This window comes from Rhipicephalus microplus, chromosome X (assembly GCF_043290135.1).
Source record: "Rhipicephalus microplus isolate Deutch F79 chromosome X, USDA_Rmic, whole genome shotgun sequence".
NCBI lineage: Eukaryota > Metazoa > Arthropoda > Arachnida > Ixodida > Ixodidae > Rhipicephalus > Rhipicephalus microplus.
The window spans coordinates 84,626,494-84,652,772 of NC_134710.1; the positions used below are offsets into that span (position 1 = coordinate 84,626,494).

At 44.4% G+C, this 26,279-nt stretch overlaps 1 protein-coding gene across 2 annotated transcripts in view; it reads right to left on the minus strand.

Moving 5' to 3' along the window:
* The window catches only part of LOC119176181 (HEAT repeat-containing protein 3), a 90,249-nt gene that overhangs the window by 33,192 nt on the left and 30,778 nt on the right, over positions 1-26,279 (minus strand). For both annotated transcript variants that reach the window (XM_037427342.2, XM_075877244.1), the window contains 2 exons: positions 18,266-18,394; positions 13,258-13,400 (listed from right to left, as the gene is read on the minus strand). In XM_037427342.2, coding sequence (XP_037283239.2) covers positions 13,258-13,400; positions 18,266-18,394 — 272 coding nt within the window. The remainder of the gene's footprint in view (positions 1-13,257; positions 13,401-18,265; positions 18,395-26,279) is intronic.

Sequence of the window (26,279 nt, forward strand, 5' to 3'; positions counted from 1 at the left end):
GACCAGCTGACACATGGGGAAAATACCAAACAACGCCAAGTTGACTCAAAAAGTGAAAATCAGTCTTCACGCATTGGAGCAGCTTACTCCCCATCTCGCAGACTTGGCCCCCCTCCTGGTTGTCCATCACTTGGCTCTTTCGTGACTCACAATGTCCATCTCACATCTAGCACGCTCACAATGGTCGGGATAGACCTGCGGAGCTCGGACGATGCTACGCCAAGCCCTGGACTTACCACCCAGATTCATGCGCCAGAACAGCTCGCATCGTTAGTTGCACAGAAAGAGGGCCATTCACAACTCAAACCTTACCGAACTACCCCTGTTGCAATGTTGCTGTCCAGTGCGCAGCCACCAGAAACTCCAAATACAGAAGGCTCAGACGCATCGAACGTCGCATGCTACCAGGCGCAAGAGCCACTCATAGTGAGCCGCGAAGAAGAAGCCCCTAATGAACTATCTGTCAACTCTGAATGTCTTTTGTCGCAAGAGTTTATTTCCACGGCACCGCAGACTTTCCAAAATTCCATTTCGCCATTTCAACCTGGTGATGCGACGTCACATGTGGTACCCTCATGCAGTGGTCACCAATCCAAGAATCGAACCAATTCAGAAGCAAATCTTACATCAAACCTCGTACACAGTTGTCTTTCAGAAGCGCCCGTAATCAACCACGTCACAGAAGCCTCTGAAGAGCAGGCTAGCAATGATGGCGCACCACCAACCACGCCCGATAAGCAAGAAACTTGATCACCATGCATCAGCTGTCTACAGGGCGCGTCAAACCTCAAAGTAAATGAATGTCCCATTCCGGAAGGCTTGCCACTACAGCCATCTCCTGAGCGGCATCAGCAAAGCAAGCATAGCCAAGTGCGCAACCTCATGCGACAACAAATAGACTACAACGAAGGCATCGATGAACACGAAATTCAATGGAAGCACACTCACCAATTGAAGAACAGCAGAAAATAAGATCTCTAACCCAAAAAGTATTCCAAGACGTCAAATTTTCTCGCACAAAGGAAAGTCGCCAGAGACGCTCCCTGCGCCTGCAGTTACACAGACCGCAACACCACGGAAAACGCCAAGAAAGATGCGGAAGCACTTCTTGCATACCGCCAGCCCGCAGGCATCACGCCATCACAATTCGTCAAGAAGCACGCATTTTAGAAGCAAAGCGTCTGTCGCAGCCACGACTCAGAATTCAACGCATTAGACATCCAACCTTCCAACGCTACAAGGACTCGCAACTTTGTTCGTTTTTCGCTACTATCCAGGCTGTGTCATCATCATTTTCCACGTCGAATGCATGGTTATGCTCTCCAGAACGCAACAGCCAACCTCGCCCACCTGAGGTCTCCTAGATCTCACTGGACTGCCTTCCCTGTGAATGTTTTTGTGCAAGTGCGTGGAACTGCCATGTTACATGGAACTGCTCTATTTTGTGATATTTTTTCCTATGATGAGACACCACTTGTTCACGCTTCATAGTTTGTAGCTTGCGCATTCTTTCGGGGGGAGGTGGAATCCTGTGATGTAAGAAGGCAGGGATGGTTAGGAGAAGTAGAGGAGGAAGAAGTGACAGTAGAATAAACATGGGGTATGAGCCAGGCCAGGTCGCCTGGCTCATACATCATAGCGTCACATATATATATGAGGAAGGATGCCCTAGCCTCCTCTTTTTGTGGAGCGAACCTCGCTTTTCTGGTCGGGCGAGTCTGCGCATGCGCTTATCTCGCCAGCGACCAAGGAAGGGGGAGAGCACTTATGGTCGCCGCGCTGTCGCGGCAACGATCAGCGGGCGCCTTGTGCCCCCACAGCAGGCGAGAGCTCTCTCAACACGAGGGGAAAAAAAAAAAAAAAACGGTGCCAAAAGTCTACCTGGAGCGGCTGTGTTTTCTTACATCAGCGTTTTGTAGAGTTACGTGAGATTGGATCTAAATGAGTAGACTGCCAGCCTCACTTCACATATCAACGTCGTCACTTTGCACGAACCATGTTGTGGTCATCTACTGTGGTCACACAGCAGAAAACTTGGTTACTTATCAAGCGCATGTTTACTACAATTAATACTGCTCCTAAACATGCTAGCCTTGCTTCGTAAAACATACGAATATGTTGCTATCAAATTTGTTGCTTCGCCCTTTTGGCAAAATTGTGACTTTTTTAACGAGCTCCAAAGCACTAGGTGTGCCCAAGAAAAGCTGATAAAGATTTCATTACGCATACCTTTCCAACTTCCCATAACGGACTATAGATCAATGTGTATGAGTAACAGTGAGGCATCATGGCTATGTGACAAGTTCAAGGCCCCAGTTGTTTCAACTTACACATGCAAATAGACCAAGTTTTTTTTTTGGCAACTTGGACAATTCGCCTAGTGGCACCTATATAGTACTCTTAGGAGCCACAGTAATGTCCTGCTATCATTTTCGAAAGTGCACCTGCGAAAATTCACTACAGCAGCCTGTCTCTTGCTGGAGCCACACAACTGCCCTTTGTGGAAAAAAGTGTACACACATTGATTGGGTGCTTTCAGGCTTATTAGAATCAAATAACACAAGTTAACCACTAAATAATTACTTTTTCAATCGCTACGTCTAACACTGTATACACTGTAACAGGATAGAAAGATGGGCTAGTTGGTAGTCCATATTCATTCAGCGGACTGGGAGCGTGGGAACACACAAAAAACAAAGAAGAGCCACACAGGACGAAAGCCTGTGTTGTATGGCCCTTTTCTGTCTTTTGTGTGTTCCCACACTCCCAGTACACTGTATGGGTAACCAGCGCTGAATAGGTGGCGCGCCGAAAAAGAGCACCTGGTAGAGAGTTGCAACACAACTCAGCCACTCGCGCCCAGACGATCGGCTGCAGTGTACCGCGGTGAGAGCTCAAAAAGAGATTGCGTCAGTAATACTGCACCATGGTTCAGAGAAATAACTTTGCCCAAAGGCTACTCTCACACAAAAAGTACTAAAAGATGGAGAGAAGCCCTGCAAGGGGAATGCATCTATGCATATGCCATCGAAGGGACAGTGTTGTGCCGTGATAGCGACTCCCTCGTCCTCATTTTCTGGTTGCATGCTAGATTTTGAGTTAAGCTAGTGCAGGCTGACATGTCCCCATTGATGAGTTTGTGCAGCGACGATACCAAGCTGCCCATATCTGTAGTAAAACAAAACAAAAACAGAGGTAGTGGTAGCTGCGTCAATTTTTTTTTTCTGGCATCTTATGTACGCCCTGTTTGCGATATGTGTGCATGAGGACGTTGATCAAGCAAACCACCGTGGTAGCATAACACGTGTGGTGTCGCGCTGCTATGCTTGAGGGCGCGAGATAGATTCCCGACTATGGCGGCCGCACTTTTATGGGGGTGATATACAAAGAACAACCGTGAGCCAAGACATATGTGTGCATCGCAGAACCCCAAACGGTCACAATTAATCTTGATACCCATACTATAGCGTGCCTAAAAATGATATGTTGTTTGGCATATGAAAGCCTAGCAATTATCGATGTTTAACAGACAGCTTTATTTTAAGCCGTCACAGGCAGGCGGAAAAACAAACTGCGCATTAGGCGAACTAAATGACGAGTGAAAATCGAAGACATTTGATACTTCTCTATCAAGGCATATATTCCAATGTAGCCATGGCAGCCACCGAAAAATAAGCTTACCGCATCGGCTGACTCCAGAATACTGTCTTTTAACCCTGTCAAGAACCCTGTCTTTAGCACAAATTAAGTCAAACTGAGGCATCTCAGCATCGAGTATTCACCGCAAGAGTATCTTTTAAAGGGCCCCTAAACTCCCTCCGATATTTTCCCAAACATTTCAAGTAAACAAGCGCATCGTGTGTAGAATGCCGTCGCGATCAATGATGCCACACACTGCAGCACTACAGGTAGCGGGAGCGCCACCATTTCGAAAAAAACAAACAAAAAAACAATAGCTTCTCCTTTCCGGTCGCCGCCATTCCCGCCACTGACATGTGTGACATCACCAGTGAAACTCGATGACGTTCCCACTTTCGATGCTTGCGACTGGCCGAACGACAACTGACGACTTCAGGTCACTCTGCAAAAAGCTGTTCACGCGCAACTTGCTGTTCTTGGTCGTGTTACAGCTTGCGAATCGACATTTGCGGCCCGTAAATCAAAACAGGGTCCATACCGGCTCGATTTGTAGGGGCACGGACCGGCACGACAGCAACAGCGGTTAGACAACGATCAGTGCACCCAGATGACACACACAACACAGTTGACGGCGAGCTGGGTCGCCGGAGTGGTGGATCGCGGCAACCGGAAGTAGATACTGCCTCGAACAGCGCGTCAGCAGTTACGTATGCCATGCGAGATGAGGAAGGGCACTCAGCTGACTCAGCGAGGAGGGGCCAAGTGATTTTGGAAGAGAGTAGCATCGGAAAGAAGCGATCGTCACGTTTCGATCATCAAACACGTGTAACTCCGCTATAACGGCACAGTTTCGAAAAATTCTCACGGTTACGTGTTCATTGTAAACTCGAGCACAACTTCCTTACCTCAACTAAATTTCGACCATTGGGTGGTTTAGAGGCCCTTTAACAGTTCAGAGGCATAGGCGAACGTGCCCCCGCACAAATCTTGTAGACAAGCCAGCTTTCGTTTATAGTATGTAACTGTTGGCAAATAATGTATAGACTACTTGCATATTGTATAATTCACTTCACGCGGTGGCACGAGTTTGGTGGTGGTGGTCAAATTGATGGATGTATGAAAACAAAAAGTGCACTACTCAACACTCAGTTGACGAGATAAAGAAATATTACGCATGCCATATGCTGCTTAATACACTTGTTTTATTTCTGATGAAATGGCATTTAAATTCGAAAGTTTAGCCCTAGCTTCCACTGGTGGCCATCTTCAGTATCAAATAAATATAGGAGACGTACGCCATTTGGTTTAGAAACCAGCCCGACACCACTAAACAGGAGAGTGAGAACCGAACATACTTTGCTCTCCTGACCGCTTGAATGCAACGTTGCCTCCTCTCTGATTGAAATAATTAAGAAGGAAAAACGTTGATGGATACGTCCTTCTCCTTTCTACATAGTGTTGAACTTGAACCGCAAGCACTCTTTGGTTTTGTTATGGCAATGCACAACCGCAACGCCTCTACTAGCCACCACTCTCGTCTGTGGGAGCGGCTGAGAAGTGCATGCTTTGACTGCCAGGGTGGCCGTAGAAACTCCAGCGCTAGTTCCCTACACACTGCCACAACTAACAGCCCTCACCAGGCCACATTAGAAATTTTGGTTTATACACTAAAAGTTGTAAACGGTAAACACCGCGCAAAAGAGACCCACGAAGAAACACACAGCACTAGGATTGACTAACACTTCTCGTACTTATCCAATACTTGCATCCACAAGTACATCGTATTTACTCTACAAGTATACCGTATTAAAAAAGAAAAAAAATACTTGTTTAAATGTATCTGTTCATTTTATTTTGATACGATAGCCAGTGCCGTTGACGATCAAAGCAACATTAAATCAAGCCATTGTATCACAAAATAACAACACAATAAAATTCAAAACATAGTTTCGCAACCATGCTAAAAAGTTGTGAGCACCACCAGCGCAGACAGTGTTAACCAAAATTTGAAAGTTGCGCCTTTTGCGGCAAATTGCCATCTGTCGAATGCAAGAGGAACCTTTTTGCTGATAGTGCCATACAAGCACAGCGACACAAAAACAAAGCAAAAACAAAGCGTGTGGCCTCTGAAATGGCGGGCATGCGGCATGTTTCTATGCCGCACACACGCCATCTCGGAGGCCATGCAAAGCGTAACCACTGCACTGACGGCACGTCGTGCACCCGCAACGTCTACTGCAACGTTTGTGCGCCGCCATCCGACTCTGCATTTCCTTTTTGTCAGGTTTGCCGTTGTAAATTTAGTTGAGACACCTGCTGCGCAGGGTGTGTTTGGCGGGTACGCTAGCTACGCGGCTGGTTACAAACAGCATGCGCTGTAGCATGGGAATCAAGCAGCTGGACAACACTTCGGCATCAATCTGCGCATTTCCGTTACGGGAGGAAGCAGCAAGAGCTTCAGGCCACAAAAAAAGATTTTTCACGCATTGGACAGGCCAAAACTAGCAAAGCTATCACACGAAATTTTTGCTGTTATAACTCTTACGACTTTCTTTTTTCTCCCGCATAATGAGCCATCCCCCCGAATTAGCGCCAACTTATTTGAAAAAAAAAAAAAAAAAAAAAAGGGTTCATTACACGAGTAAATACGGTATACTATTGAATAAATAGTCTTTTTCTTACCTACAACCACATCACGACATTTATTAGCACTGTTTTTGCCTTTTACAATCTGTGATCAACTAGCCCAATGAAACACACACTGGACGCTATAAGAAGCCATCTAGGGGGGATTTTACCAAAGGAATCTTTCTCATGAGTTAAGAGAAATCAACCTGCACTATCACCATGCCTCCAACCGAAAGAGCATCACTGCCAAAGTGTCACTCTTTCCATTTCTTTTTTTTCCCGCTAGTGTTCGCAAGTATTGAATAAGTAGCCTTTTACTTAGCTGCAACCACATCACCCACTTGCTGGTAGCAAGCGAACACGCCATGTTCATGTAGTAAGCCCAGCCACCATTTTTGCTTCAAGGAGCGAGCATGAATTACGAGGAGTGTGCCACACTAGATGAATAACCGGCCATGGTCAGTGACAATTAAGGGAGTGCATGTTTTGCAGCTATGCACCTGTCACAAAGACACACTTTCTCTCCTAGCATGCCTATTTTGAGATGGGGGCTGTGCTGCTTTCAGTTTGCTATTTTCGTGTAATGCGCTGTGCAGGTGTGACGTTTTTGCAGACACTATTGCCACCAAACGACCTATGCACTGTGCTTGATCGCTTGCAACGCCAAAACTTGTTAAGTGTCCTTTAGGAGTCCGAAGTGGCTATTATTACAGGTTAGTTCAATTAATTAAAATGCATAAACATAAACATGTACCTAGAAAGAGGATGGCATGTTGGGAGGGTAATATATTCAAACAAGGCAGATTACATACAAAGAGCACAGCCAGAAAAAACATATCCTACTAGAAATAGTGAGCTCAGAACATTCTGAACATGGGTGCGTCAGAAACAGCACGCATCTATTGCATATCAGTCATAATGTTTGATATTAAGATATGTTCTTAGAACATGTTAGGGGAGACGCTCCTCGAAAAAGTTTTTTTTTTATTTCTAGTAATAGAGACTTGAAAAGTTTGTTATTAGTATAGTTTTTCATGCAGATTTCAAATATGCAATCATTTTTTGTGCAGCTGCTATAATTATTGAGTTATGCCATAAACAATAGCAAAAAGTTACATTTTTTGCGGGCACTCTTTTATGTACTAAACTTTCAGTAAAAGCACTGTGTCTGATCTTATTTGACTCTTGGTAGATTGAAAAGTGCAAATTTCTATATAGATATGTCACAGAAATATTGGAACCAAGAAAAAAAAATTGTATTGAATGACTTATTATTTTCAATCTTCCTTGAAACAATAAGCTAATATTTTCACAACTAATGCTGGTAGGCATTGCAATTTAGAGTAGATATTTGCATTCTGCATGTGTTGAAGAATATGTGTGCCAAGTTTCGTTACTATACAATGAATATAAGTTTCTAAAAGGCTGCCCGGAAAACGTGAAACTGTCAGAAAAAATGAAATTGAGAAAAACAAGTTTGAAAGTTCGCAAAGTTGGCATTTATTAGGAAATCATTCTTTTTGCATCAAATTGGGGCACAATGAAAAGTACCTTGCCTTGAATGCACTGCAAGTGTCTAGAAGTCCCCTGCACCATAGCTTGGTCCTTCACGGCTCTTGCGGTCAGTGTCCTCAACACGAGCTCTCTTCGCTGTGTTGCGACGGTGTGCCCTCGCTTCTGCAGTTTGCTTCAGGTTCATCTTCCTGATGCGCATGACGTCACAGTGGTCACCATGTGTGGCCAGATCTTGTGAGGGGAGAATTCCAATGCCTTTGAGCACTTTTTCAAAGCCCCTGTGGCCTTTGTTGTACCAGAGTACAGCAAGAGCAGTGGCTGTCTCCACAGTTGTTCTGGAGGCGAACTTTGTTTTTGGACATAGCAGCCATATCTTGCTGTTCAGCGATTCGGCTGCATTCTGTGTCTTGCCATGAAGGCACCGAATAAGGAGTTTCTCCTCTGTAAGGCGCTTGTAGATAGGCATAATTGCCAATCCTTGAGCCTTCGTCAACAGTGGGGTGTGGCGTGGTGCAGGCTCCCCCAGTGCTTCCGCACGCTTGTGCTTGCACCACGAATTTGGTCCTGCGGGGCAAAAGTTGTGGCTACTGGCACCATCACTGGAGCAGCAATGAAAATACGATGCCCATATGGCAGTGTACATATTTCGGACACTGTCCTTGTTGCTCGTGATGGCGATCTTGTAATATGTTTGTAGTTTTATTATTGTCGCATCTTTCAGCTTTTCGCCTCGTGGCAGTGGCATTGGCAATTTCCGTAGGGCAGTTCCCAAGCGCTTTGCAACGTGGTTCGTGCACTCTTCTTTGTCAATGGGGGTGTCACAGTATACATTTGCCTCGCAGACTGCAGTGTAGGCCTTGCTGTCACCATCACTTAGGAAGCTGGTGAATCGCAGTGGAGTTTCATAAGACAAGGTCCTCTGCCATATATTGACAGCTGCCGCAGGTTCCATTGCATGGGATGAGCAGTCAGTGTTTTTTTGGCAAACTGGAAGATGAAAAGCTCGCCATATCTCTTCATCCTCCCCAAGGTCCCTGTGTATACTGCAAGCATGGCAGTAGTTCGAAAGAACTTCAAAATCGAGGCAGAGCCCCGTGTCCAGGGACACGACTGTGCCCACTCCATTGTGGCTTTTATGACCTCTTTTCTGCCAGGTGCCATCAAACATGACTGGCACATCTCTGCCGCCGACTGCGTCCTTCGTGATGTTTCGTGCCTGGTGCAAGTTTTTGCTCACTGCCGTCATCGCCGCACCATGGAGCTTCTTGTAAATGTCGTTGAATGTCTTGTGATGCATCGGGCTCGGAAGACTGAGAATCGCACAAAATCGTGAAAGTTGGTCGTGGCCTGCGCCTATAGCGCGTGCTGCCAGAACTGCCTTCACGTTTACAGCAAAGCTGTCACGCGAGCTGCCGCTGTCAAAACGAGCGCTCGTTCCTTGGTCCCCGGCCGAAGCAGTACGTCTCGACGTGTGCGTGAACGAAAGTGCAGATTCAGGGCAATCAGAATTTTGACAGCACAGTTCGAGGAATGCCGAAAGTCCTTTGCGCTTTCCAGCTGCCTCTTGCACGCCGAGCTTCCGTTCGCGGCAAGTTGGGCATTGCGCACCCGCCACAAGTGCCGTCAGCGCATCGATTTCGCAAAGCAGCATGTTCGCAGTAGCAGCATCTACCGGTCTACGTTCACTCTCGAAGAATACAATCTTCCTTTGGGATGCACTGACGAATTCCACGGCAGCGGCTATTTCACAACCATTGTCGCAGGGTTTAGTGACGGTGTTAGGCCTATCCGAAGTCGGAGCGTCGGGGCGTTGGTCGGGGGCGACATCGTCGTTCGCTGTCGCTTTGCGAAGCGTCCGACGCCGTTTCCCTCTATACTTGTGGCGAGTTCTGAACTTTCGATTATCTGAACTGCACTTCTTCGGGCTTGCCATGACGCAAAAATGCAGAGAAACGCAGAAAAACTCGATCGCGACGTCCGAGGCTTCGCTCTTTTGCCGGAGAGATAGGAGGGGGAGGAGCGTGGAGCGCACCGCCGTCCAATGGCGGCCTCGCGCTGTGTGCCGCGATATTCAAAACGCGTGACGTACGCGTTGTTTTTCTCGTTTTTTGTTTATTCTGCGTGAAGGCACGAGACTGGCTACTAGTGGATTATGAAGAATACGGCCTTCGCAGCATGCGTGCACGATTGCAAATGGCGGCCAACGCGTCGTTTTCGCGACAGGACGACGCGAACTTCGCTGTTTTTCGCGACTTTCGCGCATTTCTCGCGTCACCGCTGCCCACTTGGAAGCATTTTTTGATAATTTCTCGTGCGAATTTCAGCTTGATATTTTCAGAAGTAATAGATTATAGTCCAAAGATGCCAATACAGCCGGAAAAAAAAAAAAAGCGAAAATTTTCCGGAAAACCGCGACTTTTCGACCTGCGTCTCCCCTTAAGAACTTCAGTCGCGAAATTCCCCGCAACAGGTGCAGCGGTGGTCCAGCCAGATTATGATTAGGAGCAATTTTTGGAGCAAAAATGTACGTTTTGGAGCTGCTCTTGAGCAGTACATACTGTGCTTCAGAGCAAACTTGAGAACAGCCAAAAGAGAATTTAGGATCACTTGGAGCAGAACTTGTATAAGTTTTCAGGGAATATTGTTATTAATATGTGCATACAGGAAATGCAGCCGCACAGCCGCAAAGCAGACAGAGCCAACATCCAGAGAGCAATAAATAATCATATTGTTAGCACCAAAAGGTGTCACCATAGAGAAAAAAAGTCAAGGGCGGACACTCGGTAAAATCTGGCCTGAGGTAGTACGTCACGACTACCTAAAAACTAGTGCTCTCACCAAACGCCAGAGGAAGCAAGTGAGAAAAACAAAAAGTTATCATCAATCTAACAAATTGCTTTAACAAAATAATATTTATATGCCTATATTTGGCATTGTCTTTACATAAAAAAAAACAATTTATTCAACAGACCTAACGTGGTTATTTTTGTTAAGCCACACTGCCATAAAGAGCATCTACAATTCGCGCCGATTCGAACACCTTCCATATCAGCATGCGACAAGCCCACGCATACAGCAGGAAGGTTTCATCGACGTCGGCTGCTTCGGTGTTTTCGTTTTGTGAGACAGCAGGTGAGGCACGTTTTCAAGCGGAGCTTGTTGAATGACATGTTGTTGACCTAGTTGGGTCATTGATCCAGGAAATGGTTACAACTGCGCAAATAAGACACCATGCAAGAAACATAAACACTCCCACATACGATGCACTTCGTGTGGGGCGTTTTTCTGTTTCGTACGTGGTGTCTTATTTGTGCACTTTTAACATTTTTCTGAAGCTTATGACGACGGCCAGGTTCGCTAAAAAATGTATGCAGCTGTATGCAGCGGCAAGACGTGAACATTATGCCACACATGCAGTATGGCAAAGCATTTCTGTGTGATGCTCTTCCCGTTTTCTGCCTTTTATATTGTTACGGGTATGAAAAGGTACCTCAGGCACGAGTGCAGAAATGTCGCACAAGGGATGAAGACGACGATGTTGTTGTGGGGCCGTGTCTGGACTGCCCTGTTGTCCTGCATCCTTGCACACTGTGTGCAGTGTTAGCCCAACCGGCGTTAACTCATTAAATACTCCCCCGTTACAATATGCTCAACCTCCATTTTGCCTTGGAATAAAAACATTGCAGACACTCTTGTCTCTTTGATGTATAGATTGACCACTTGTTCCAAAAAAAAAGCATGATAAATAAATCCATAGTGATTTACGACTACCTGCATTCTTTTCTATTATAACGTAGTCAAAATAAAAATTACGCCATGACCTCAATTAGCACGAATAATTTCGAGCTAGACAAAATAGGGAATCGCTAAATGAAAACGTCAATCCTTGTCATTTGGGCAGAGAAAAGTGGTCTGAAATCATTAACTTTAACCGTAGCCAAACACCGGTTGCGTAAAGTAATACAAAATTTGCACCAGTGAAACCAAAACGGGAAGCGCAGGCCAGTTGCTCTCAACAACCACCAGGTGCGCTACGGTCAATAGGGCTGCCGGGGTCTATGGGAGTGTTCACTCTCAACTTGTTTTTTTATTTCTCTAAGGTGTCCCATTCTGACTTCACTGCAAAGCACGAAATATGCGTTAAAGTATAGTAACAAGGCAAGCATGGCACATACAGTTTCTTTGAATAAGAGGTGTCGTTAAACAAAAATGCCCTCGACTATTTACTTTTTGCAGTTTTTTTAGGGGAGGGGGCGAAATCAACGACCCAACAAACTACCCCCCTCCTCCCTCAAAATTACCACCACTGGGATCCACCATTGACAGGGCTCTTAAGAGTGGGTCCGGGGAAGATATTTTAGGGTTCACTAAGTGCTGAGGACCAATGTGACTAGATACGCTTTGTTTTCTTAATTAAAAATTTTACACTGTAGTTTGAACTTAACGAATGACCAACGCAGTTAGGTAGTCTGTAAACAGCAATAAATCCCCGTGGCAGTGCTGCTCTAGGTTCACCAGTGAGCAAGTGGTGAAAGAAACAGTGGCCACACAAAGCATGCTCGTGAGCGTAGTTTTCAAGTGAGAGGCAATCCTTTGAGAAGATTTGCTGGCCGGGGAATTTCCTTTTACCTTTTTTTTCTATTGAAGACACTACCAATTGTATTAATGGTGTTTAGGACACGTGAGAGCACTTGTTCTCCATTTGCGGCTGACTACGCGGCTCAGTTTCTTGATTGCAAAACCGTATTACGTTGGTTTTGCAATCAAGATGCGCAACAAGCACTAGGATGTGTGAAAGCAGCATTTGCACACCGTGCCAGACACGCACTATGCACAGCGTAGTCAAGAGGCACCTACATTTTTTTGCAAATTACAAACTTTCACACAACCTAATCCACATTTTCGTGGGGATGACGTTCACAGCGTGCAATGCAAATAGCAAATAGCTATTGCCGCTTTGCCGTGGTGGCTGCATTACTGTATACGCGGAGTACGGCTGAAGGAGCGACCGGTGAATGACGAAAAAAAAATCACTTTTCTACTTGTTCTCTAACAAATAAACGTGTTGATGGCATGCTAAACTTTCAACATGAGAAACACAGGCAGCAGAGCAGAGACATTGATTAGGATAAAATAATGAAGAAAAAAAATTCCTGAAATGGAGCGGGCGGAGAGCATCACCGACATTTTGCAAAAGGTCTGGTTGTGTTTGTTGTGACCAAGAATAGTTTTGGGCCACAGAAGGTTCGAAGCCATGTAAACAGGTGAACTAATGAACTTTGGCACATTTGATGCAAGCTGTACTCAAATTTGTGCAGCAAAGCTCAGGGATATGAAATTGTAGCAAAATGACGCAATTGGTGCAGATAGACAACTGCAGTTGTCTGCATGCCATGTTTTGGTCACAAAAGTTGTCAAAGCTCTGGAATTTTTCCTATTAACAAAAAAAAAAAAATAAAAATAAAGAGAGCTTACTTGAAGCTCAGCCACCTTTGTTGACAGTATCTCGATTTGATCAAATATTGGAAGAGACAGTGCTTTTGTCAAAACAGGGATAAGTGGCAGCACAGCAGGCACCAAGGGAACTTCCTGAGCTTCTCTAACATTTATCAGGATCCCTGCAGTGGACAAAGCATGTAACAATTCAAGGTTAGAATCTCTTATGCGACACTCATCACTACAGGCAAAATTTTTAGGCATTAAAAAGTGCATTTCAGGTGCCAAAAATAGCCTGAAAAAATGTTTCAGGTGCCTAAAATAGGCAGGCAAATATGTTTTAGGCCTATAATGTTGTAAATGTGGGCACAATAAATTTTTACATAAATGCAAATAATTTCGAAGCAAAGGTACACATGAACTGTAACTATGACAGGGAAGGGGGAAAATGCTACTGCTGATAATGGAACAAAGGTGCTAACAGTTTAACATGGTCGTACATTTGTCTTTTTCCCACACAGCCCGCAGAATACAATCTGCCCTTATAATCTCTAGCGTGGTGAGTCATGTGTCCCCCCTCTAACCAACGCACTCCTGGGTCCCTTTCTTTTCAGCACGGCTGAAAAGAACACCATAGGAATAGATAGGCAGGTCACTAAAAGACCAGAATGAAAGAATGCCTCGCTTTGGTCGGGTCTGATAAGATTGTGAACACAAAAAGAAGAAACCACGAGACAAGTGCAGACTATCAACTAAATGTTGGTTTATTGTCAGAAGTACACACATATATTAAAATGCAGACACATGGTGAAGATTGCAGGTTGCGGTGAGATAATCTATTTGAAGTTTATGTAACTTCACTGATGGTCTTGCCACACACGTCACTGAACTTATGAACATCGAAGGCCTCGACAACCTCTCGCACATTATTACCTTTGAGCCTTGACAGCACCTTGATTTAATTAAGATTTAACACTTAGGTTTCATTCTTGGCATTTTATATATAAATGCACTTCCAACAGTAAACTGTCAGTTGACAGTCGGTACTTGTCTCGAGGCTTTTTTCGCGTTCCTGTTTCTTTTTCTGCTCGAATGCCATTCACAATGAAATACCAACTCACTCAAATGCTTTGTTCTTTAGCCCCCTGTCATGTACACAATTGTGTACACCACTTGTTTTTGTTACATAGTTGTATGAACTAGTGAGAAAGAAAGAGCCAGATACATCAAGCTTGGGGTAATTGAACCTCCTGCATAATAAATTTGTCTTCATTCCACTTCATTTTGCCGTGTAATGTTGAGTACGATCCCTTTGCTAAAGGCACTGCCACATTCAACAAGTCGTTCAGCATGCCGCTTCCTGCGAGCCATGTCTGAAGTAGAATTTTCCTTTGCTCAAAGCAGACGTAATCGAAAACAACTTCCCATTACGTTTCTAGCCTGAGATTTGATTCTATTTATGCAAAAACAAGACTTGAATGATTTCGGAATAAACAGATATGCAATTATAATTTAGTTGGAAATAAACACGATAATACCCGAAAAATTTGCATTTATCACATTCTTTTAGCTGTAATAGAACATCGAGTGCCTAAAAGTAACAATGTACCAATTCGGTGGATTTATAGACATTTATAGGTGGCCCCACAGCGCTGGTCTAGTGGCTAAGGTGCTCGGCTGCTAAACCGCAGGTCACGTGATGGAATTCGGGCTGTGGCGGCTGCATTTTCGATGGAGGCGAAAATGCTGTAGGCCAGTGTGCTCAGATTTGGGTGCACGTTAAAAAACCCCAGGTAGTAAAAATTTCCAGAGCCGTCCAATATGACGTCTCTCGTAATCATATGGGGGTTTTAGGACGCTAAACCCCATACATCAATCAATCAATTCTTTATAGGTGGCGTGTGAAAGCGTTAACTCACATGAGGTAAATTATTCCTTGCCAGTGAGTGCCTTAATTAAGAAGTAAATTACCTACAAAACAAAAGCCACGTGCATGTCACATTTTTCTCTCTTTTGATCTTTGCTCTCCTTTGCTGTGATGGCTCTCTGGGAAATGTGACAGAAGTGGCTGCCGAAACAGACCAAGGAGGTTATCTGCAACATTTATACTATAGTGATGTGTCGTCAGCTCGAATTATCAACGGATGCTGTGTGTCGGACTGCCACCGAGCTAGCTCGCTGGAGTGGGTGCATGAATGATGGCTCGAATTAAGGCTGAAGCTCTACGAGCTCTGGGTGGTTATCCAAAGCGGAAAAATTTTTTGGGCGAACACGACAAGACACCAATGCATGACCTGTAGAACGAGGGTGCTGCACGCAACATTTTTACATCCACAGGGATAAAAAAAAAAAATCAGCAGCCATCGCAATCTGTGTAAATGCATGACCAGAAAAACTCCATAAGAGAATTTATATAAGTCTTTTTTGAATTAAGTTCCAGCTCTCTTAAACTATTTCGATTTAGCAGTATCATGGTATTTGCATCTTGGCTATGATGTGTGCTTGGTAACGTACATCGTCTTGTACAGCTTGCATAGCTATTGTGCTGCACCACAACCAGGTGCCTGTTTTGGCTGTACCAGATTTCAGGACTTTAAGAAGCATACCCGCATATCCTGGGCTGGGGTATTCGCCAAATACTTCTTTTTGACTGAACTCAAAAACTACACAAAACCTAGGCTTCACTGATACAAAGGCTGCAAAATGTGAAAACCTTCTGACGAGCAGACAATTTTCCGAATATTAGCCTATAATATATATAATATATATGGCAATTAGATGTGCCTACGCACGCTGATTGGAATGTCATTCTTCCATTCACATTTTGCACCTATATGTCTTTCTAAATACGCTAGCACTGTGAGCAAGCGAAACCGAAACTGGAAATGATATCGGATGCGATATGCCAAACTATTTATGTACAAACACAAATGTATAAAAATTGAACTCCATAGAGTTCTGAATAGTCAGTGTTGCCTGGTAACATTAAAAGGGTCTAAAACTGCATTGAGTGCAGTTTGCGGTTAAATAGTGCTAATACAAGTGCCCATTTTGAAAAAAAGAAGGCATTTATAAGAATTCAGGCACAAACACCAAAAACAGGCATATATAGGCACTAAAAAACTCTAAAAGCTCTTCATAATTTCTGATTCATGCTCATATATCAAAGTGGGACAAGAGAAATGCAAGGAACAAAATAGGCATTTGCCTATAATCTGGTCTGTGCTGATCAAGGTCCAAACTGCAATATACTTACAGTTTAATGCCCAATACCTAGCATGCCTGCCTGCTTATGAAGAACAAAGGGTGGTACAACAAATGCACACATTGAATAAGTAGCATTTTTCTTATTTACAACTACATTAGCACATTTGCTCACACAAAGAGTGGCACAAAAGATGTACATATTGAATAACTTGCCTTTTTATTAACTACAACCACATTAGCACAGTTCTCCGCAAAAAGAGTGGTAAAAAAGGTGCATATATTGAATAAGTAGCCTTTTATCAATTATAAGGACACACTTGGCCGGTGTTTGCCATTGGTGTCAGTTGCCGCCACCACGCCCCGTATATGTATAGGTATCTATATATATATATATAGAAAAGCAACAAAAAAAAAATTCTGAAAAATACCTTCTGGTGCACGAAATCAAACGTGCGACTTCCCGCTTCGGAGCGCATGTTGTTCGCCACTGAGCCGCTTGCACGTCCGTGTTGTTTGCCCACTGAGCCAATAGCACGGAAGTGGTCCCAGCTAACAAACGTGTAATGTATGCCCTCTGAGATTCAGGAAGTGCCCATAGCCACTCGATACGCTTACAACATTGATTATTTGAGTATGGCCCTCAAAAACTGTGCAGATTTGATTTAAGTACTGTGCAGCTAAAGCTTAAAAGGGACACTAAAGAGGGAAACGATTTTTCGCATATTAGTACAGTACCACTTCAAAATCCAAAAAACACCACTCTTACTGTGACATGACGCTTGGTACACGAGAAAACATGCGAAAAGAAAATGCAGGTGAATGTGCCACCGACAGATTCCCGCACCAAACACCGTGACGTAGTAAATTTTGAAGGCGTCTACAACAACCTACATAGGTTCTACTCAATAAAAATGAAGTACATTGTTATCTGTGGGTGCCATTGACCTAGCATATGAAGGGTCAGAAAGTTTCACCGAGCCAATGTCGTGAAAGTACAAAAAATACATTTTGAAATTTGTTACGCTGCACAAAGATTTTGGTACAAAATTAAAAAAAAATTGAACTTCAACCTTGATTTTCACTGCTAATATTGAACTTTTGACACGGAAACTTGAGTCATTAGAGTTGTCAGAACGCAGTTGCCAATCTAAACCAAGTCACCGTTTTTCTTTACACAAATCTAAAGCGAATATAGAAGCATATTTTGGAGTTTACATGCTACAGAGCTCTTGATAGACTCGAGGTAGCCAACAACTGCATTCGAAAGAGCAGCCATTTTTTTTGTAGGCTCAAATGCCTCACTAGCGAAGTCTGCCATGTACTTTCAACAGCCCTCCCGCAGATGGCAGTGGCTCATGGTCTATGGCACCGCGCCGTTACGGCAGACTTGCCGCTAGTGTGAGCGGGCCATTAAGGAACACCCGATAGTCGAAATTTCTGGAGTCCTCTACTATGGCATCTCTCATAATCATATAGTGGTTGTGGAATGTATAACTACAGATATTCTTATTATTATACAATTCTAGTCATTGTTTCCAGACAGTGGTGTAGCCAGGAGATAGAACACAGTACCCCCCCCTCCCCTCCCAATTTCAAATTTTTGTTTACCAAAGCATACAGAGCCCAACATTACACTCGACCATATTTGCCTGGCCCCCACTTCAGATCAAGGTGGCGCCTTCCTGTTCTTTTCGAAAAAAATTTTTGCTTACGCCCCTTTCCAGACTACCTTTATTTTTCAAGCCTTTCTGTTTTTTTTTAAGGAAGATTGATGGTATTTGGCATATAATTGAAAAATGCCCTGCATGTATAAATGTAATAGATATCATGTGATAATTACCAGCTGAGAGTACCTGAAGCAGTATGACACCAGGGTATTTCGAATCATCTTCGAAAATTCCAGCTCCAAAGTCATTCAAACATTCAGCCAGTTCTGTGTTATCCTCAGACACTGCATGCAAGCAATGACCTGCAAAATAGACCACAAAAATAGAAGCTCGTGATTTTAAAGGTTGACGAGAAAGGGAGAGAAGGAACTGCAGAACAGATTAATGAATTCTGTAAAATCGGTGGTGGTTACATATAGTACTTTTGTTAAACTAAGATTCAGTCTGAAAGTTTTGGCCATTGGCAACACCACACTTGGCCAAACCTCTAATTATTTCAATCCCAAACATTGCACACTTCTATCTGCCAAAAAAAAACAAAACCCTTCATTCATACCCCTTCTTTTGTACACTTTTTTTTATGTAGAAAAGGAAGAGGGTGCGACAAGTGCAGCACCACACGAAGACGTAATAGTGTGCCCAAAAGCACAGTTGCAGAAACTAACCCAGCATACTTTCAGCAGTCAATGCACAAGTTATCAGCTCACCTATACTCAAAAGGACACTAAAGAAGAAAATGACTTTTCTGTTATTCATAAAGCACCCTTCAACAATATGAAAATTACTCCACTCGCCATTGACCAAGGCGTTCGCTGTGGCGTAAGAGTCGGCTTTGCCGCAAGTAGCCATTTGGCAAGCGATAAATTGCACAACATAGGTCGGCACTTTGAGAGACTACTCACTCATACTCACTCACCACAATTTTTTCAGCCTTCACCCTCACTCACGTTCCTACTCACGTCTACTCCCACTCATAAACCCTCACTCACGTTCATACTCACACCTACTCGCACTCATGAGCACTCACTAACGTTCATACTTCCTCCTTGTCACACTCAGAGTACTCACTCACGTTCATACTCACTCCTTCTCACACTCAAAATACTCACTCACGTTCATACTCACGCTAACTCACACTCACTTCTACTCACTCACGTTCATACTCACTCCTTCTCACACTCAAAGTACTCACTCACATTCATACTCGCTCCTTGTCACACTCAGAGTACTCATTCACGTTCATATTCACTCCTACTCACACTCATGAGTACTCACTCACGTTCAAACTCACTTCTACTCACGCTGAAAGTACTCATTCACGTTCATACTCACTTATACTCAGAGTACTCACTCATGTTCATAATCACTCCTACTCACACTCATGAGAACTCATGTTCAAATTTACTCCAACTCACACTCTAGGCCCTCACTCACGTTCATACTCATGACTACTCACACTGATGAGTACTCACTCATTTCATACTTACGACTACTCACACTTGTGAGTACTCACTCACGTTTGTACTCACGCCACCTAGCACTCATAGGCCCTCACTCACGTTCATACTCACGACTACTCACACTGATGAGTACTCACTCATGTTCATACTCACGCCTACTCACAGTCACTCACGTTCATACTCACGCCTACTCACACTCATTGTTTATGGCTCACGTTCATACTCACGACTACTCACACTCTTAGAGAAACACAGACTGCTGGGCGAGTTGGTAATTCATTTTAACTGAGGTGCGCGAAAAATTGAAGTACAAAAGGAAGACACCTCGAGACAGTGCGCCGTGTCCAGGTGTCTCCTTTTTGTACTTATATTTTTCGTGCACCTCAATTAAGACTCATAGTTACTCACTCACCTTCATAGTCACGCCTGCTCAAGATCATAGGCCCTCACTCACCTCCGCACTCACATGAGAATTCACCTTCATACTTACGCCTACCCATACTCAAGCGCACTCACCCACGTACTTTTACATTCACATACTCATCATCATCACAGCAGGACAAAGGCCTCTCCCCTGTTCCGCCAGTCAACTCGGTCCTTTGCTTGCTGTTGCCACTTCATACCCGCAAGCTTCCTAATCTCATCTGCCCACCAAACTTTGTCTCCCCTTTTCCCGCTTTCCTTCTCTTGGAATCTACAAAATAACCGGCAGAAAACGAAAGTAATGAACAACAACCTCGAAAGAAAACAGCGCTTCGAGATAGGTGGCAGTGCACTTGAAGTTGGAAAAGGTATATACGTCTACTTAGGACAGGTAGTACCTACGGAGCCGAGCCACGAGACTGAAGTATCTAGAAGAATAAGAGTGGGGTGGAGAAGATTCGGCAAGCATTCTCAGCTCATGGCTGGTAGATTGTCACTATCCCCTCAAGACGAAGGTATATAACAGCTGCATCTTGCCGGTACTTACCTACTGAGCAGAAACCTGGAGGCTTACAAAGAGGGTTCAGCTTAAATTGAGGACGACGCAGAGAGCCATGGAAAGGAAAATAGTGGTTGTAACCTTAAGAGTCAAGAAGAGAGCAGAGTGGATCAGGGAACAAACCGGGGTTAAGGATATCATAGTTGAAATGAAGAAGAAGAAATGGACATGGGCCGGGAATGTAGCGCGTAGGCAGGATAACAGCTGGTCATTAAGCATAACTGACCGGATTTCCGGAGAAAGCAAATGGGTTAGGGAAGACAGTAAGTTAGGTGGGCAGATGAGATTAGGAAGTTCGCGGGTACATAATGGCAGCAGCAAGCACAGGACCGAGTTGAGTGGCGGATCATGGGAGCGGCCTTTGTCCTGCAGTGGACGTTGTCAGGCCGATAATGAATATTAACATTGAGGTAGCGTTACGTGTACTCAGGTTACTCAATAAACAATCGAGCTGAACAATTGTCGCTTCCTTTAAAGGTTGGTAGGTTCCACAAACAGGCAATGACTCAGAGCAATTACGACGCACCTGCACATTTGTGTGCCATGACGCGTAGGAGACGCTGAGACATCGTTTAGAATCTCAGTAATGTGTTACAAGCACTCAAAACGCGCTTTCGTAGGCTACGACGCATGCACGCGAAATAGAGACGCTCTCGACAGCTTAAGTATACTACATGGCCGCCACTGATTACCCGCCAGAACCCAAGACGTTGCCATGCCATCCGGCTCGGCCGCTTCATTCGTTCCCCTGCCCCAAGCTCCTTCTGACTGCACTAGCGGGACAGACGGGCGCCGCGGCCACCCCGGCCACCCGGCCACTGGTAGGTGTTCTGTGGCCCGGCGCGACCGTCGAGACGGCGCCTCCCCTCTCTGCCTCGCCTTCAGATGAAATGCGTTGCGTACGGCAGTTTTGCATTCGAGAAATTGTGCGCATCTTCGAAGATGTTTTCCTTCATCTCTGGGTCGCGCTCACGCGGAGACTTCGTTGGCTCCGTGCCGGCACTGACGATTGCAGGGGGCCTTATTTATGGATCTGCGGACGCGGTTAAGGTTCATTGGCAGTGTGCGTACGCAGGATTATCGGGGATAGCCGAATGAAAAGGTAATTAACGAGTTGCATTATGTGTGCTTTTGTACTAGCCCGCGTTATGTGAATGATAGAATAAATTATCACGGTTGATTGGGCGCTTATTGCACATTGTGTCTGCACTGTTGAAGGCATAATAAGCCGCCGAAAACTGAAGCGAGGGTAGAGATTGAAACGGCGATGCGAACAGGGTCCAATTACGCTATCGCATACTATACTATTGACGGCGAACCTCAACCGTCCTCCAAGCTTTCCTTTTTTTTCTTAATGGGGCACTGAGAAGGCGAAGTTTGCACACAGCTTCGCGTTTGAGAGGTCATGAGATCACTTAAGGTTTTTGTTCAAGGCAACCTTCACTTGAGGGACAATGCAGAGATAGAAACTGCAAAATCGCTGCGCAAAATGTGCGTCGCGCACACAATGTGCTTTCTCTCGCGGGCCATTTCAGCGTTGTTTTTTTTTGTCGCTTGTGCAGTGCATTTCTTTTTTCTGAACCGGCTCACGCGGTGATTTTTGTTAAAGGGCTTCTCAAGACCTTGTTTTACATGTATTATCAGCGGGTTGCGTAGACTGAACGTGCAAGAGGTAAGTGCAGCAAGAACGGTAGCTATAGGGACAGGCAGTTCAAAGTTATTCAGCCTAGAAAATTCAAATTACAATAAAATGGACGGCTACCCTCAACTCGAGTTTTGCGCGGTCATCTCGCCCCCCCCCCCCCCCCCAATCTGATGTAGGATGGCTCCCCCAGTTTCCAAACTAACTGAAGGCTTTTACGTACAGTAAGCTTGCATGCCACATGCCATAGTGCCCGTTATTTCCAATGTATTGAGGACGCCGTTGCGATGGTTACAAATATTTATCACACTCATAGTAACTCACTCATGTTCCTACTCGTTGCTACTTACACTCACAGCAACTCACTCACCTTCGCAGTCAAGTCTACTCACACTCATGAGTACTCACCCACGTTCGTACTTACTCCTAATCACATTCATGAGCTCTCACTCACTCCTAATCACACTCATGAATACTCCCTCACGTTCATACTAACGAATACTTACACTCATCAGTACTCACTCATGTTCAAACTCCTACTCACTCACGTGAGTATGCCGAGCTATGTTGCACAAAAATAGAATGCTGGTGGCAAATTGTTGCATAAAATGCAGTGACATCATACATTTTAATGGTGGTTACTAAGGCCTATGTAGCTCCTTATAAGTAAAAATGGAGCCCCATTTCTCCTGATGGGGCCCGAGACTTGACATACCAAGTTTTCGAAAATTTCATTAAGCCACTCATGGGGAAACACACAAATAAGTGTTGAAATTCGTGACATCATGTGCACGAATTTCGTCCCGAAATTTAAAAGTGACACTTTCAATTCGATTTTATACCTGCCAAATTCAAGGATTCTAAACATGGGAGATTTGCGCAACATGGGGGTTTGATTTATCTCCCTCTTTTTTAGCACCAAAGTAAAAAAAAAATGCAAAAAAGGGGTGGGTGGAGCGTAAACATGTGTGTTAGGTTCTTATAATGACTTGGAGTGGCTGAACACACAAGGGTAGGGTTTCCCAACAACAGTAAAAGGGGTGAGTTTCAAAGGGGGGCAAACTTACTTGTATCTCCCGAAATTTAGTGTGATCAAAACAACTAGCAAAATTTTTTTTTTGTAAAAAGAATCTTCATATGTCTTCCTGGGACACGCGTAAATGGACGGGATGATAGTGCAACTGGCTGCTGGGAAAGCGCGGGTCGAAGCTTCGCTTGATACCAACTGAAAACTGAATACCAAAGTATAGCCAAAGTATGCAGATCGACAGGAACAACGTATGTAACTAGATTCTTTGGACACGAATGCCAAAACACTTCTTGCCTTTTTTACGTCTGTATTGTTCTTAATCTGCTGATCGTAGCACTTGCGGAAAATGGTAGTTCAGTTTTCAATCCGCGTACGTTGCCTGCTAACGTGCCTTCAAAACTAATTTTTTACGCTATCATTGCATGTGCCGCAGTTTTGTCCGCAGTGTTTGCGGAGAGCAACGTTGCTTTGACTAGTAGAGCATTGCATGTGCGCACACTTTTGGAGTTTTGTCAGTTACGTCATCTCCATACATGATCGTGTTGAGAGCGCCCGTAGTTTCCTCCACAGCGGTTGGGGCAAACAATAACCACAGTTCTGACAGTATGTGCGCTTGCCGCAAGCGTCCTTTTGAAGATCGAGCACGCAGATATCAGCCTTCGTTCGACAGTTTCGGTACTAAAGTTTATTCGACCAGCCGTGAATTGATTGATATGTGGGGTTTAACGTCCCAAAACCACCATATAATTATGAGAGGCGCGGTAGTAGAGGGCTCCGGAAATTCCAAATCTGAGCCCACGGGCCTACAACATTTCGGCCTGACCAGCCGTGAAGAATAAAAGTGTTCGGAACATATAAATTTTGTCCCAATGAACGTTGTGGAACTTGACTGGAGAATTTTAACAAATTCATATCATTGAGATTCTACTTTATGTTTAGATTAACACCTCTCGAATTTGTTTACAATAAAACGTGATGAGTTTGCAGAAAGCCTGAATTGAATTAGGCCGCATTTTTGTCAATGCGGCCAGATCATGCACAGTATTTTTGATTTCCGGAAGATTTTCCTGACAACCGTACGAATATGAGAACTGGTCGAAATCTGTGAGTTTCCCGGAAAACACGGGAAACTTCTTAGGTATGAACTTATGATGGTGAAATTAATAATATTAGTGTTCTCAAAGAACACTTTATCAACCTAAACCAATGCGTTGTTTCCCTTTAGTATCCCTTTAAACTTGACTCGCTGTGAATTACGTTTTTCTAGATTTTTTGGGGGGGTTTTCCGCGCAGTTACATGAGCAGATAGTATATTCACATCCTCATTTTGATCCTCAACAACTTACAACTTGTTTTCTCATTTAAAATAATCACTGATATGACATACTTTCTTTTATTTTTCAGTTATACATCTTACTGAGGTACATTTCTCTAGCTTATGTGTTGCACTTTGGCTGGCATTACTACTGCTGTTATTTTGGCCGGAGTGTAAATGACTGCCTTAGAGAACACTGCAGTCTAATGAAGGATTTTGTTGGCAGCTACCTAGCTGCACACAGCTGCATATGTGGTTGTCATGCCATACTTGATCAATGTGAAATACTAAGGTATTATGGTGACCAACAAGCCCGAGGCCAATCGCATCGACAAAAAAAAAAAAAAAAAAAAAAAAAAAAAAAAAAAAAAAGAGAGAGAGAGAGAGAGAGAGATGATACCAGTTCTGTTATGAAGGTAATGTGCATGATTTTATTGTGATGCGTCTATCCATGGCAGCACATTGAATCTGATCAGGCAATGTAGCAGCAAGTTTTTCCTTGCAATGCAGCCGGTCGCCAGTTTACGCCGAGCGGTGTGAGCAAAAAGATGCGCCTCCGCGTGCAGCGTCTTTTTTTTTACTTTGCAACACGACGTCATGGAGCCCGTTTGCTTCAACAATGACATGCTATTGAGTTTTCCGTGAAGCTTGGAAAGAATGAAGCCAAAACAATGCAGATGTTTCAAGAGGCCTTCAAGAATGACTGCCCTTCAAGGTCTGAGTCGGAGAGGTGGCACAAGGTGTTCAAGGAGGGCTGAGAGGAGGTCACCAATAAGCCCTACTCTGGACACTAAACAACGACCAGAAACAACGAAAATGCGGATCATGTGTGCGAAGTTTTGAGTTTCAACCATCGATTGTGTATCCTGAAAATACTTTGCACTTCACAGAGAAACTGCCAATGCCCCCTTTTACTGGAGGTGCTCAAGAGATCGAAACGCTGAGTCGCGCATGAGGTATGACATCAAAGACACCACCAAGCTCCACCATGACGATGCCCCTTTTCCTTCCGCCACTTTTCCTTCATAGAAACCAACTTCCTCACCCAGAGCAACACTCCGGTGGTCCAGTTGTACTTGCCTTAGCACTACAGCTATCACCATCGATTAGTCTTTCTGAGGGATGGAGAAGAGAAGGTGGGGAGCATGGTTTGTGATATATGTGGGGTTTAACGACCCAAAACCACAATATGATCATGAGAGACGCCGCAGAGAAGGGCTCCGGAAATTTTTGCCACCTTGGCTTCTTTAACGTGCACTCATATCTGAGCTCACGGGCCTACAACATTTACGCCTCCATCGGAAATGCAGCCGCAGCAGCCGGGATTCGATCCCGCGACCTGCGGGTCAGCAGCCGAGTACCTTAGCCACTAGACCTTCGATGATGATATATGGTGTTTTTTGCCGCAAGGGCCATTTGATGGCCAAAGAGCGCCAGTTCATAGGATAAGGAATGTGGACAATGATTGTGATTAGCGGCTGTATAAGGGCCATAAAATTCCTCGCGGTAAGGCGGGTAAAAACATACAAGTAATAAAATCATGACCATGCCGTGAAAGGTGTGTGTGGTGCGAATAGATGACGAAAGTTGGTGATAATAAAAACGATGGCGGACATGTATGGCATTAGCACAAGTGCCTCACTCGTTCGTACCCTTGCGTCCAAGGGCCGTGAGGCAAGTGCTTTGTTGTGTAGCCACCGCAGCGAAAACCTCTATGGAGAGGTCGTGCTACGGAATGCCCGGGTATATGATATGAAA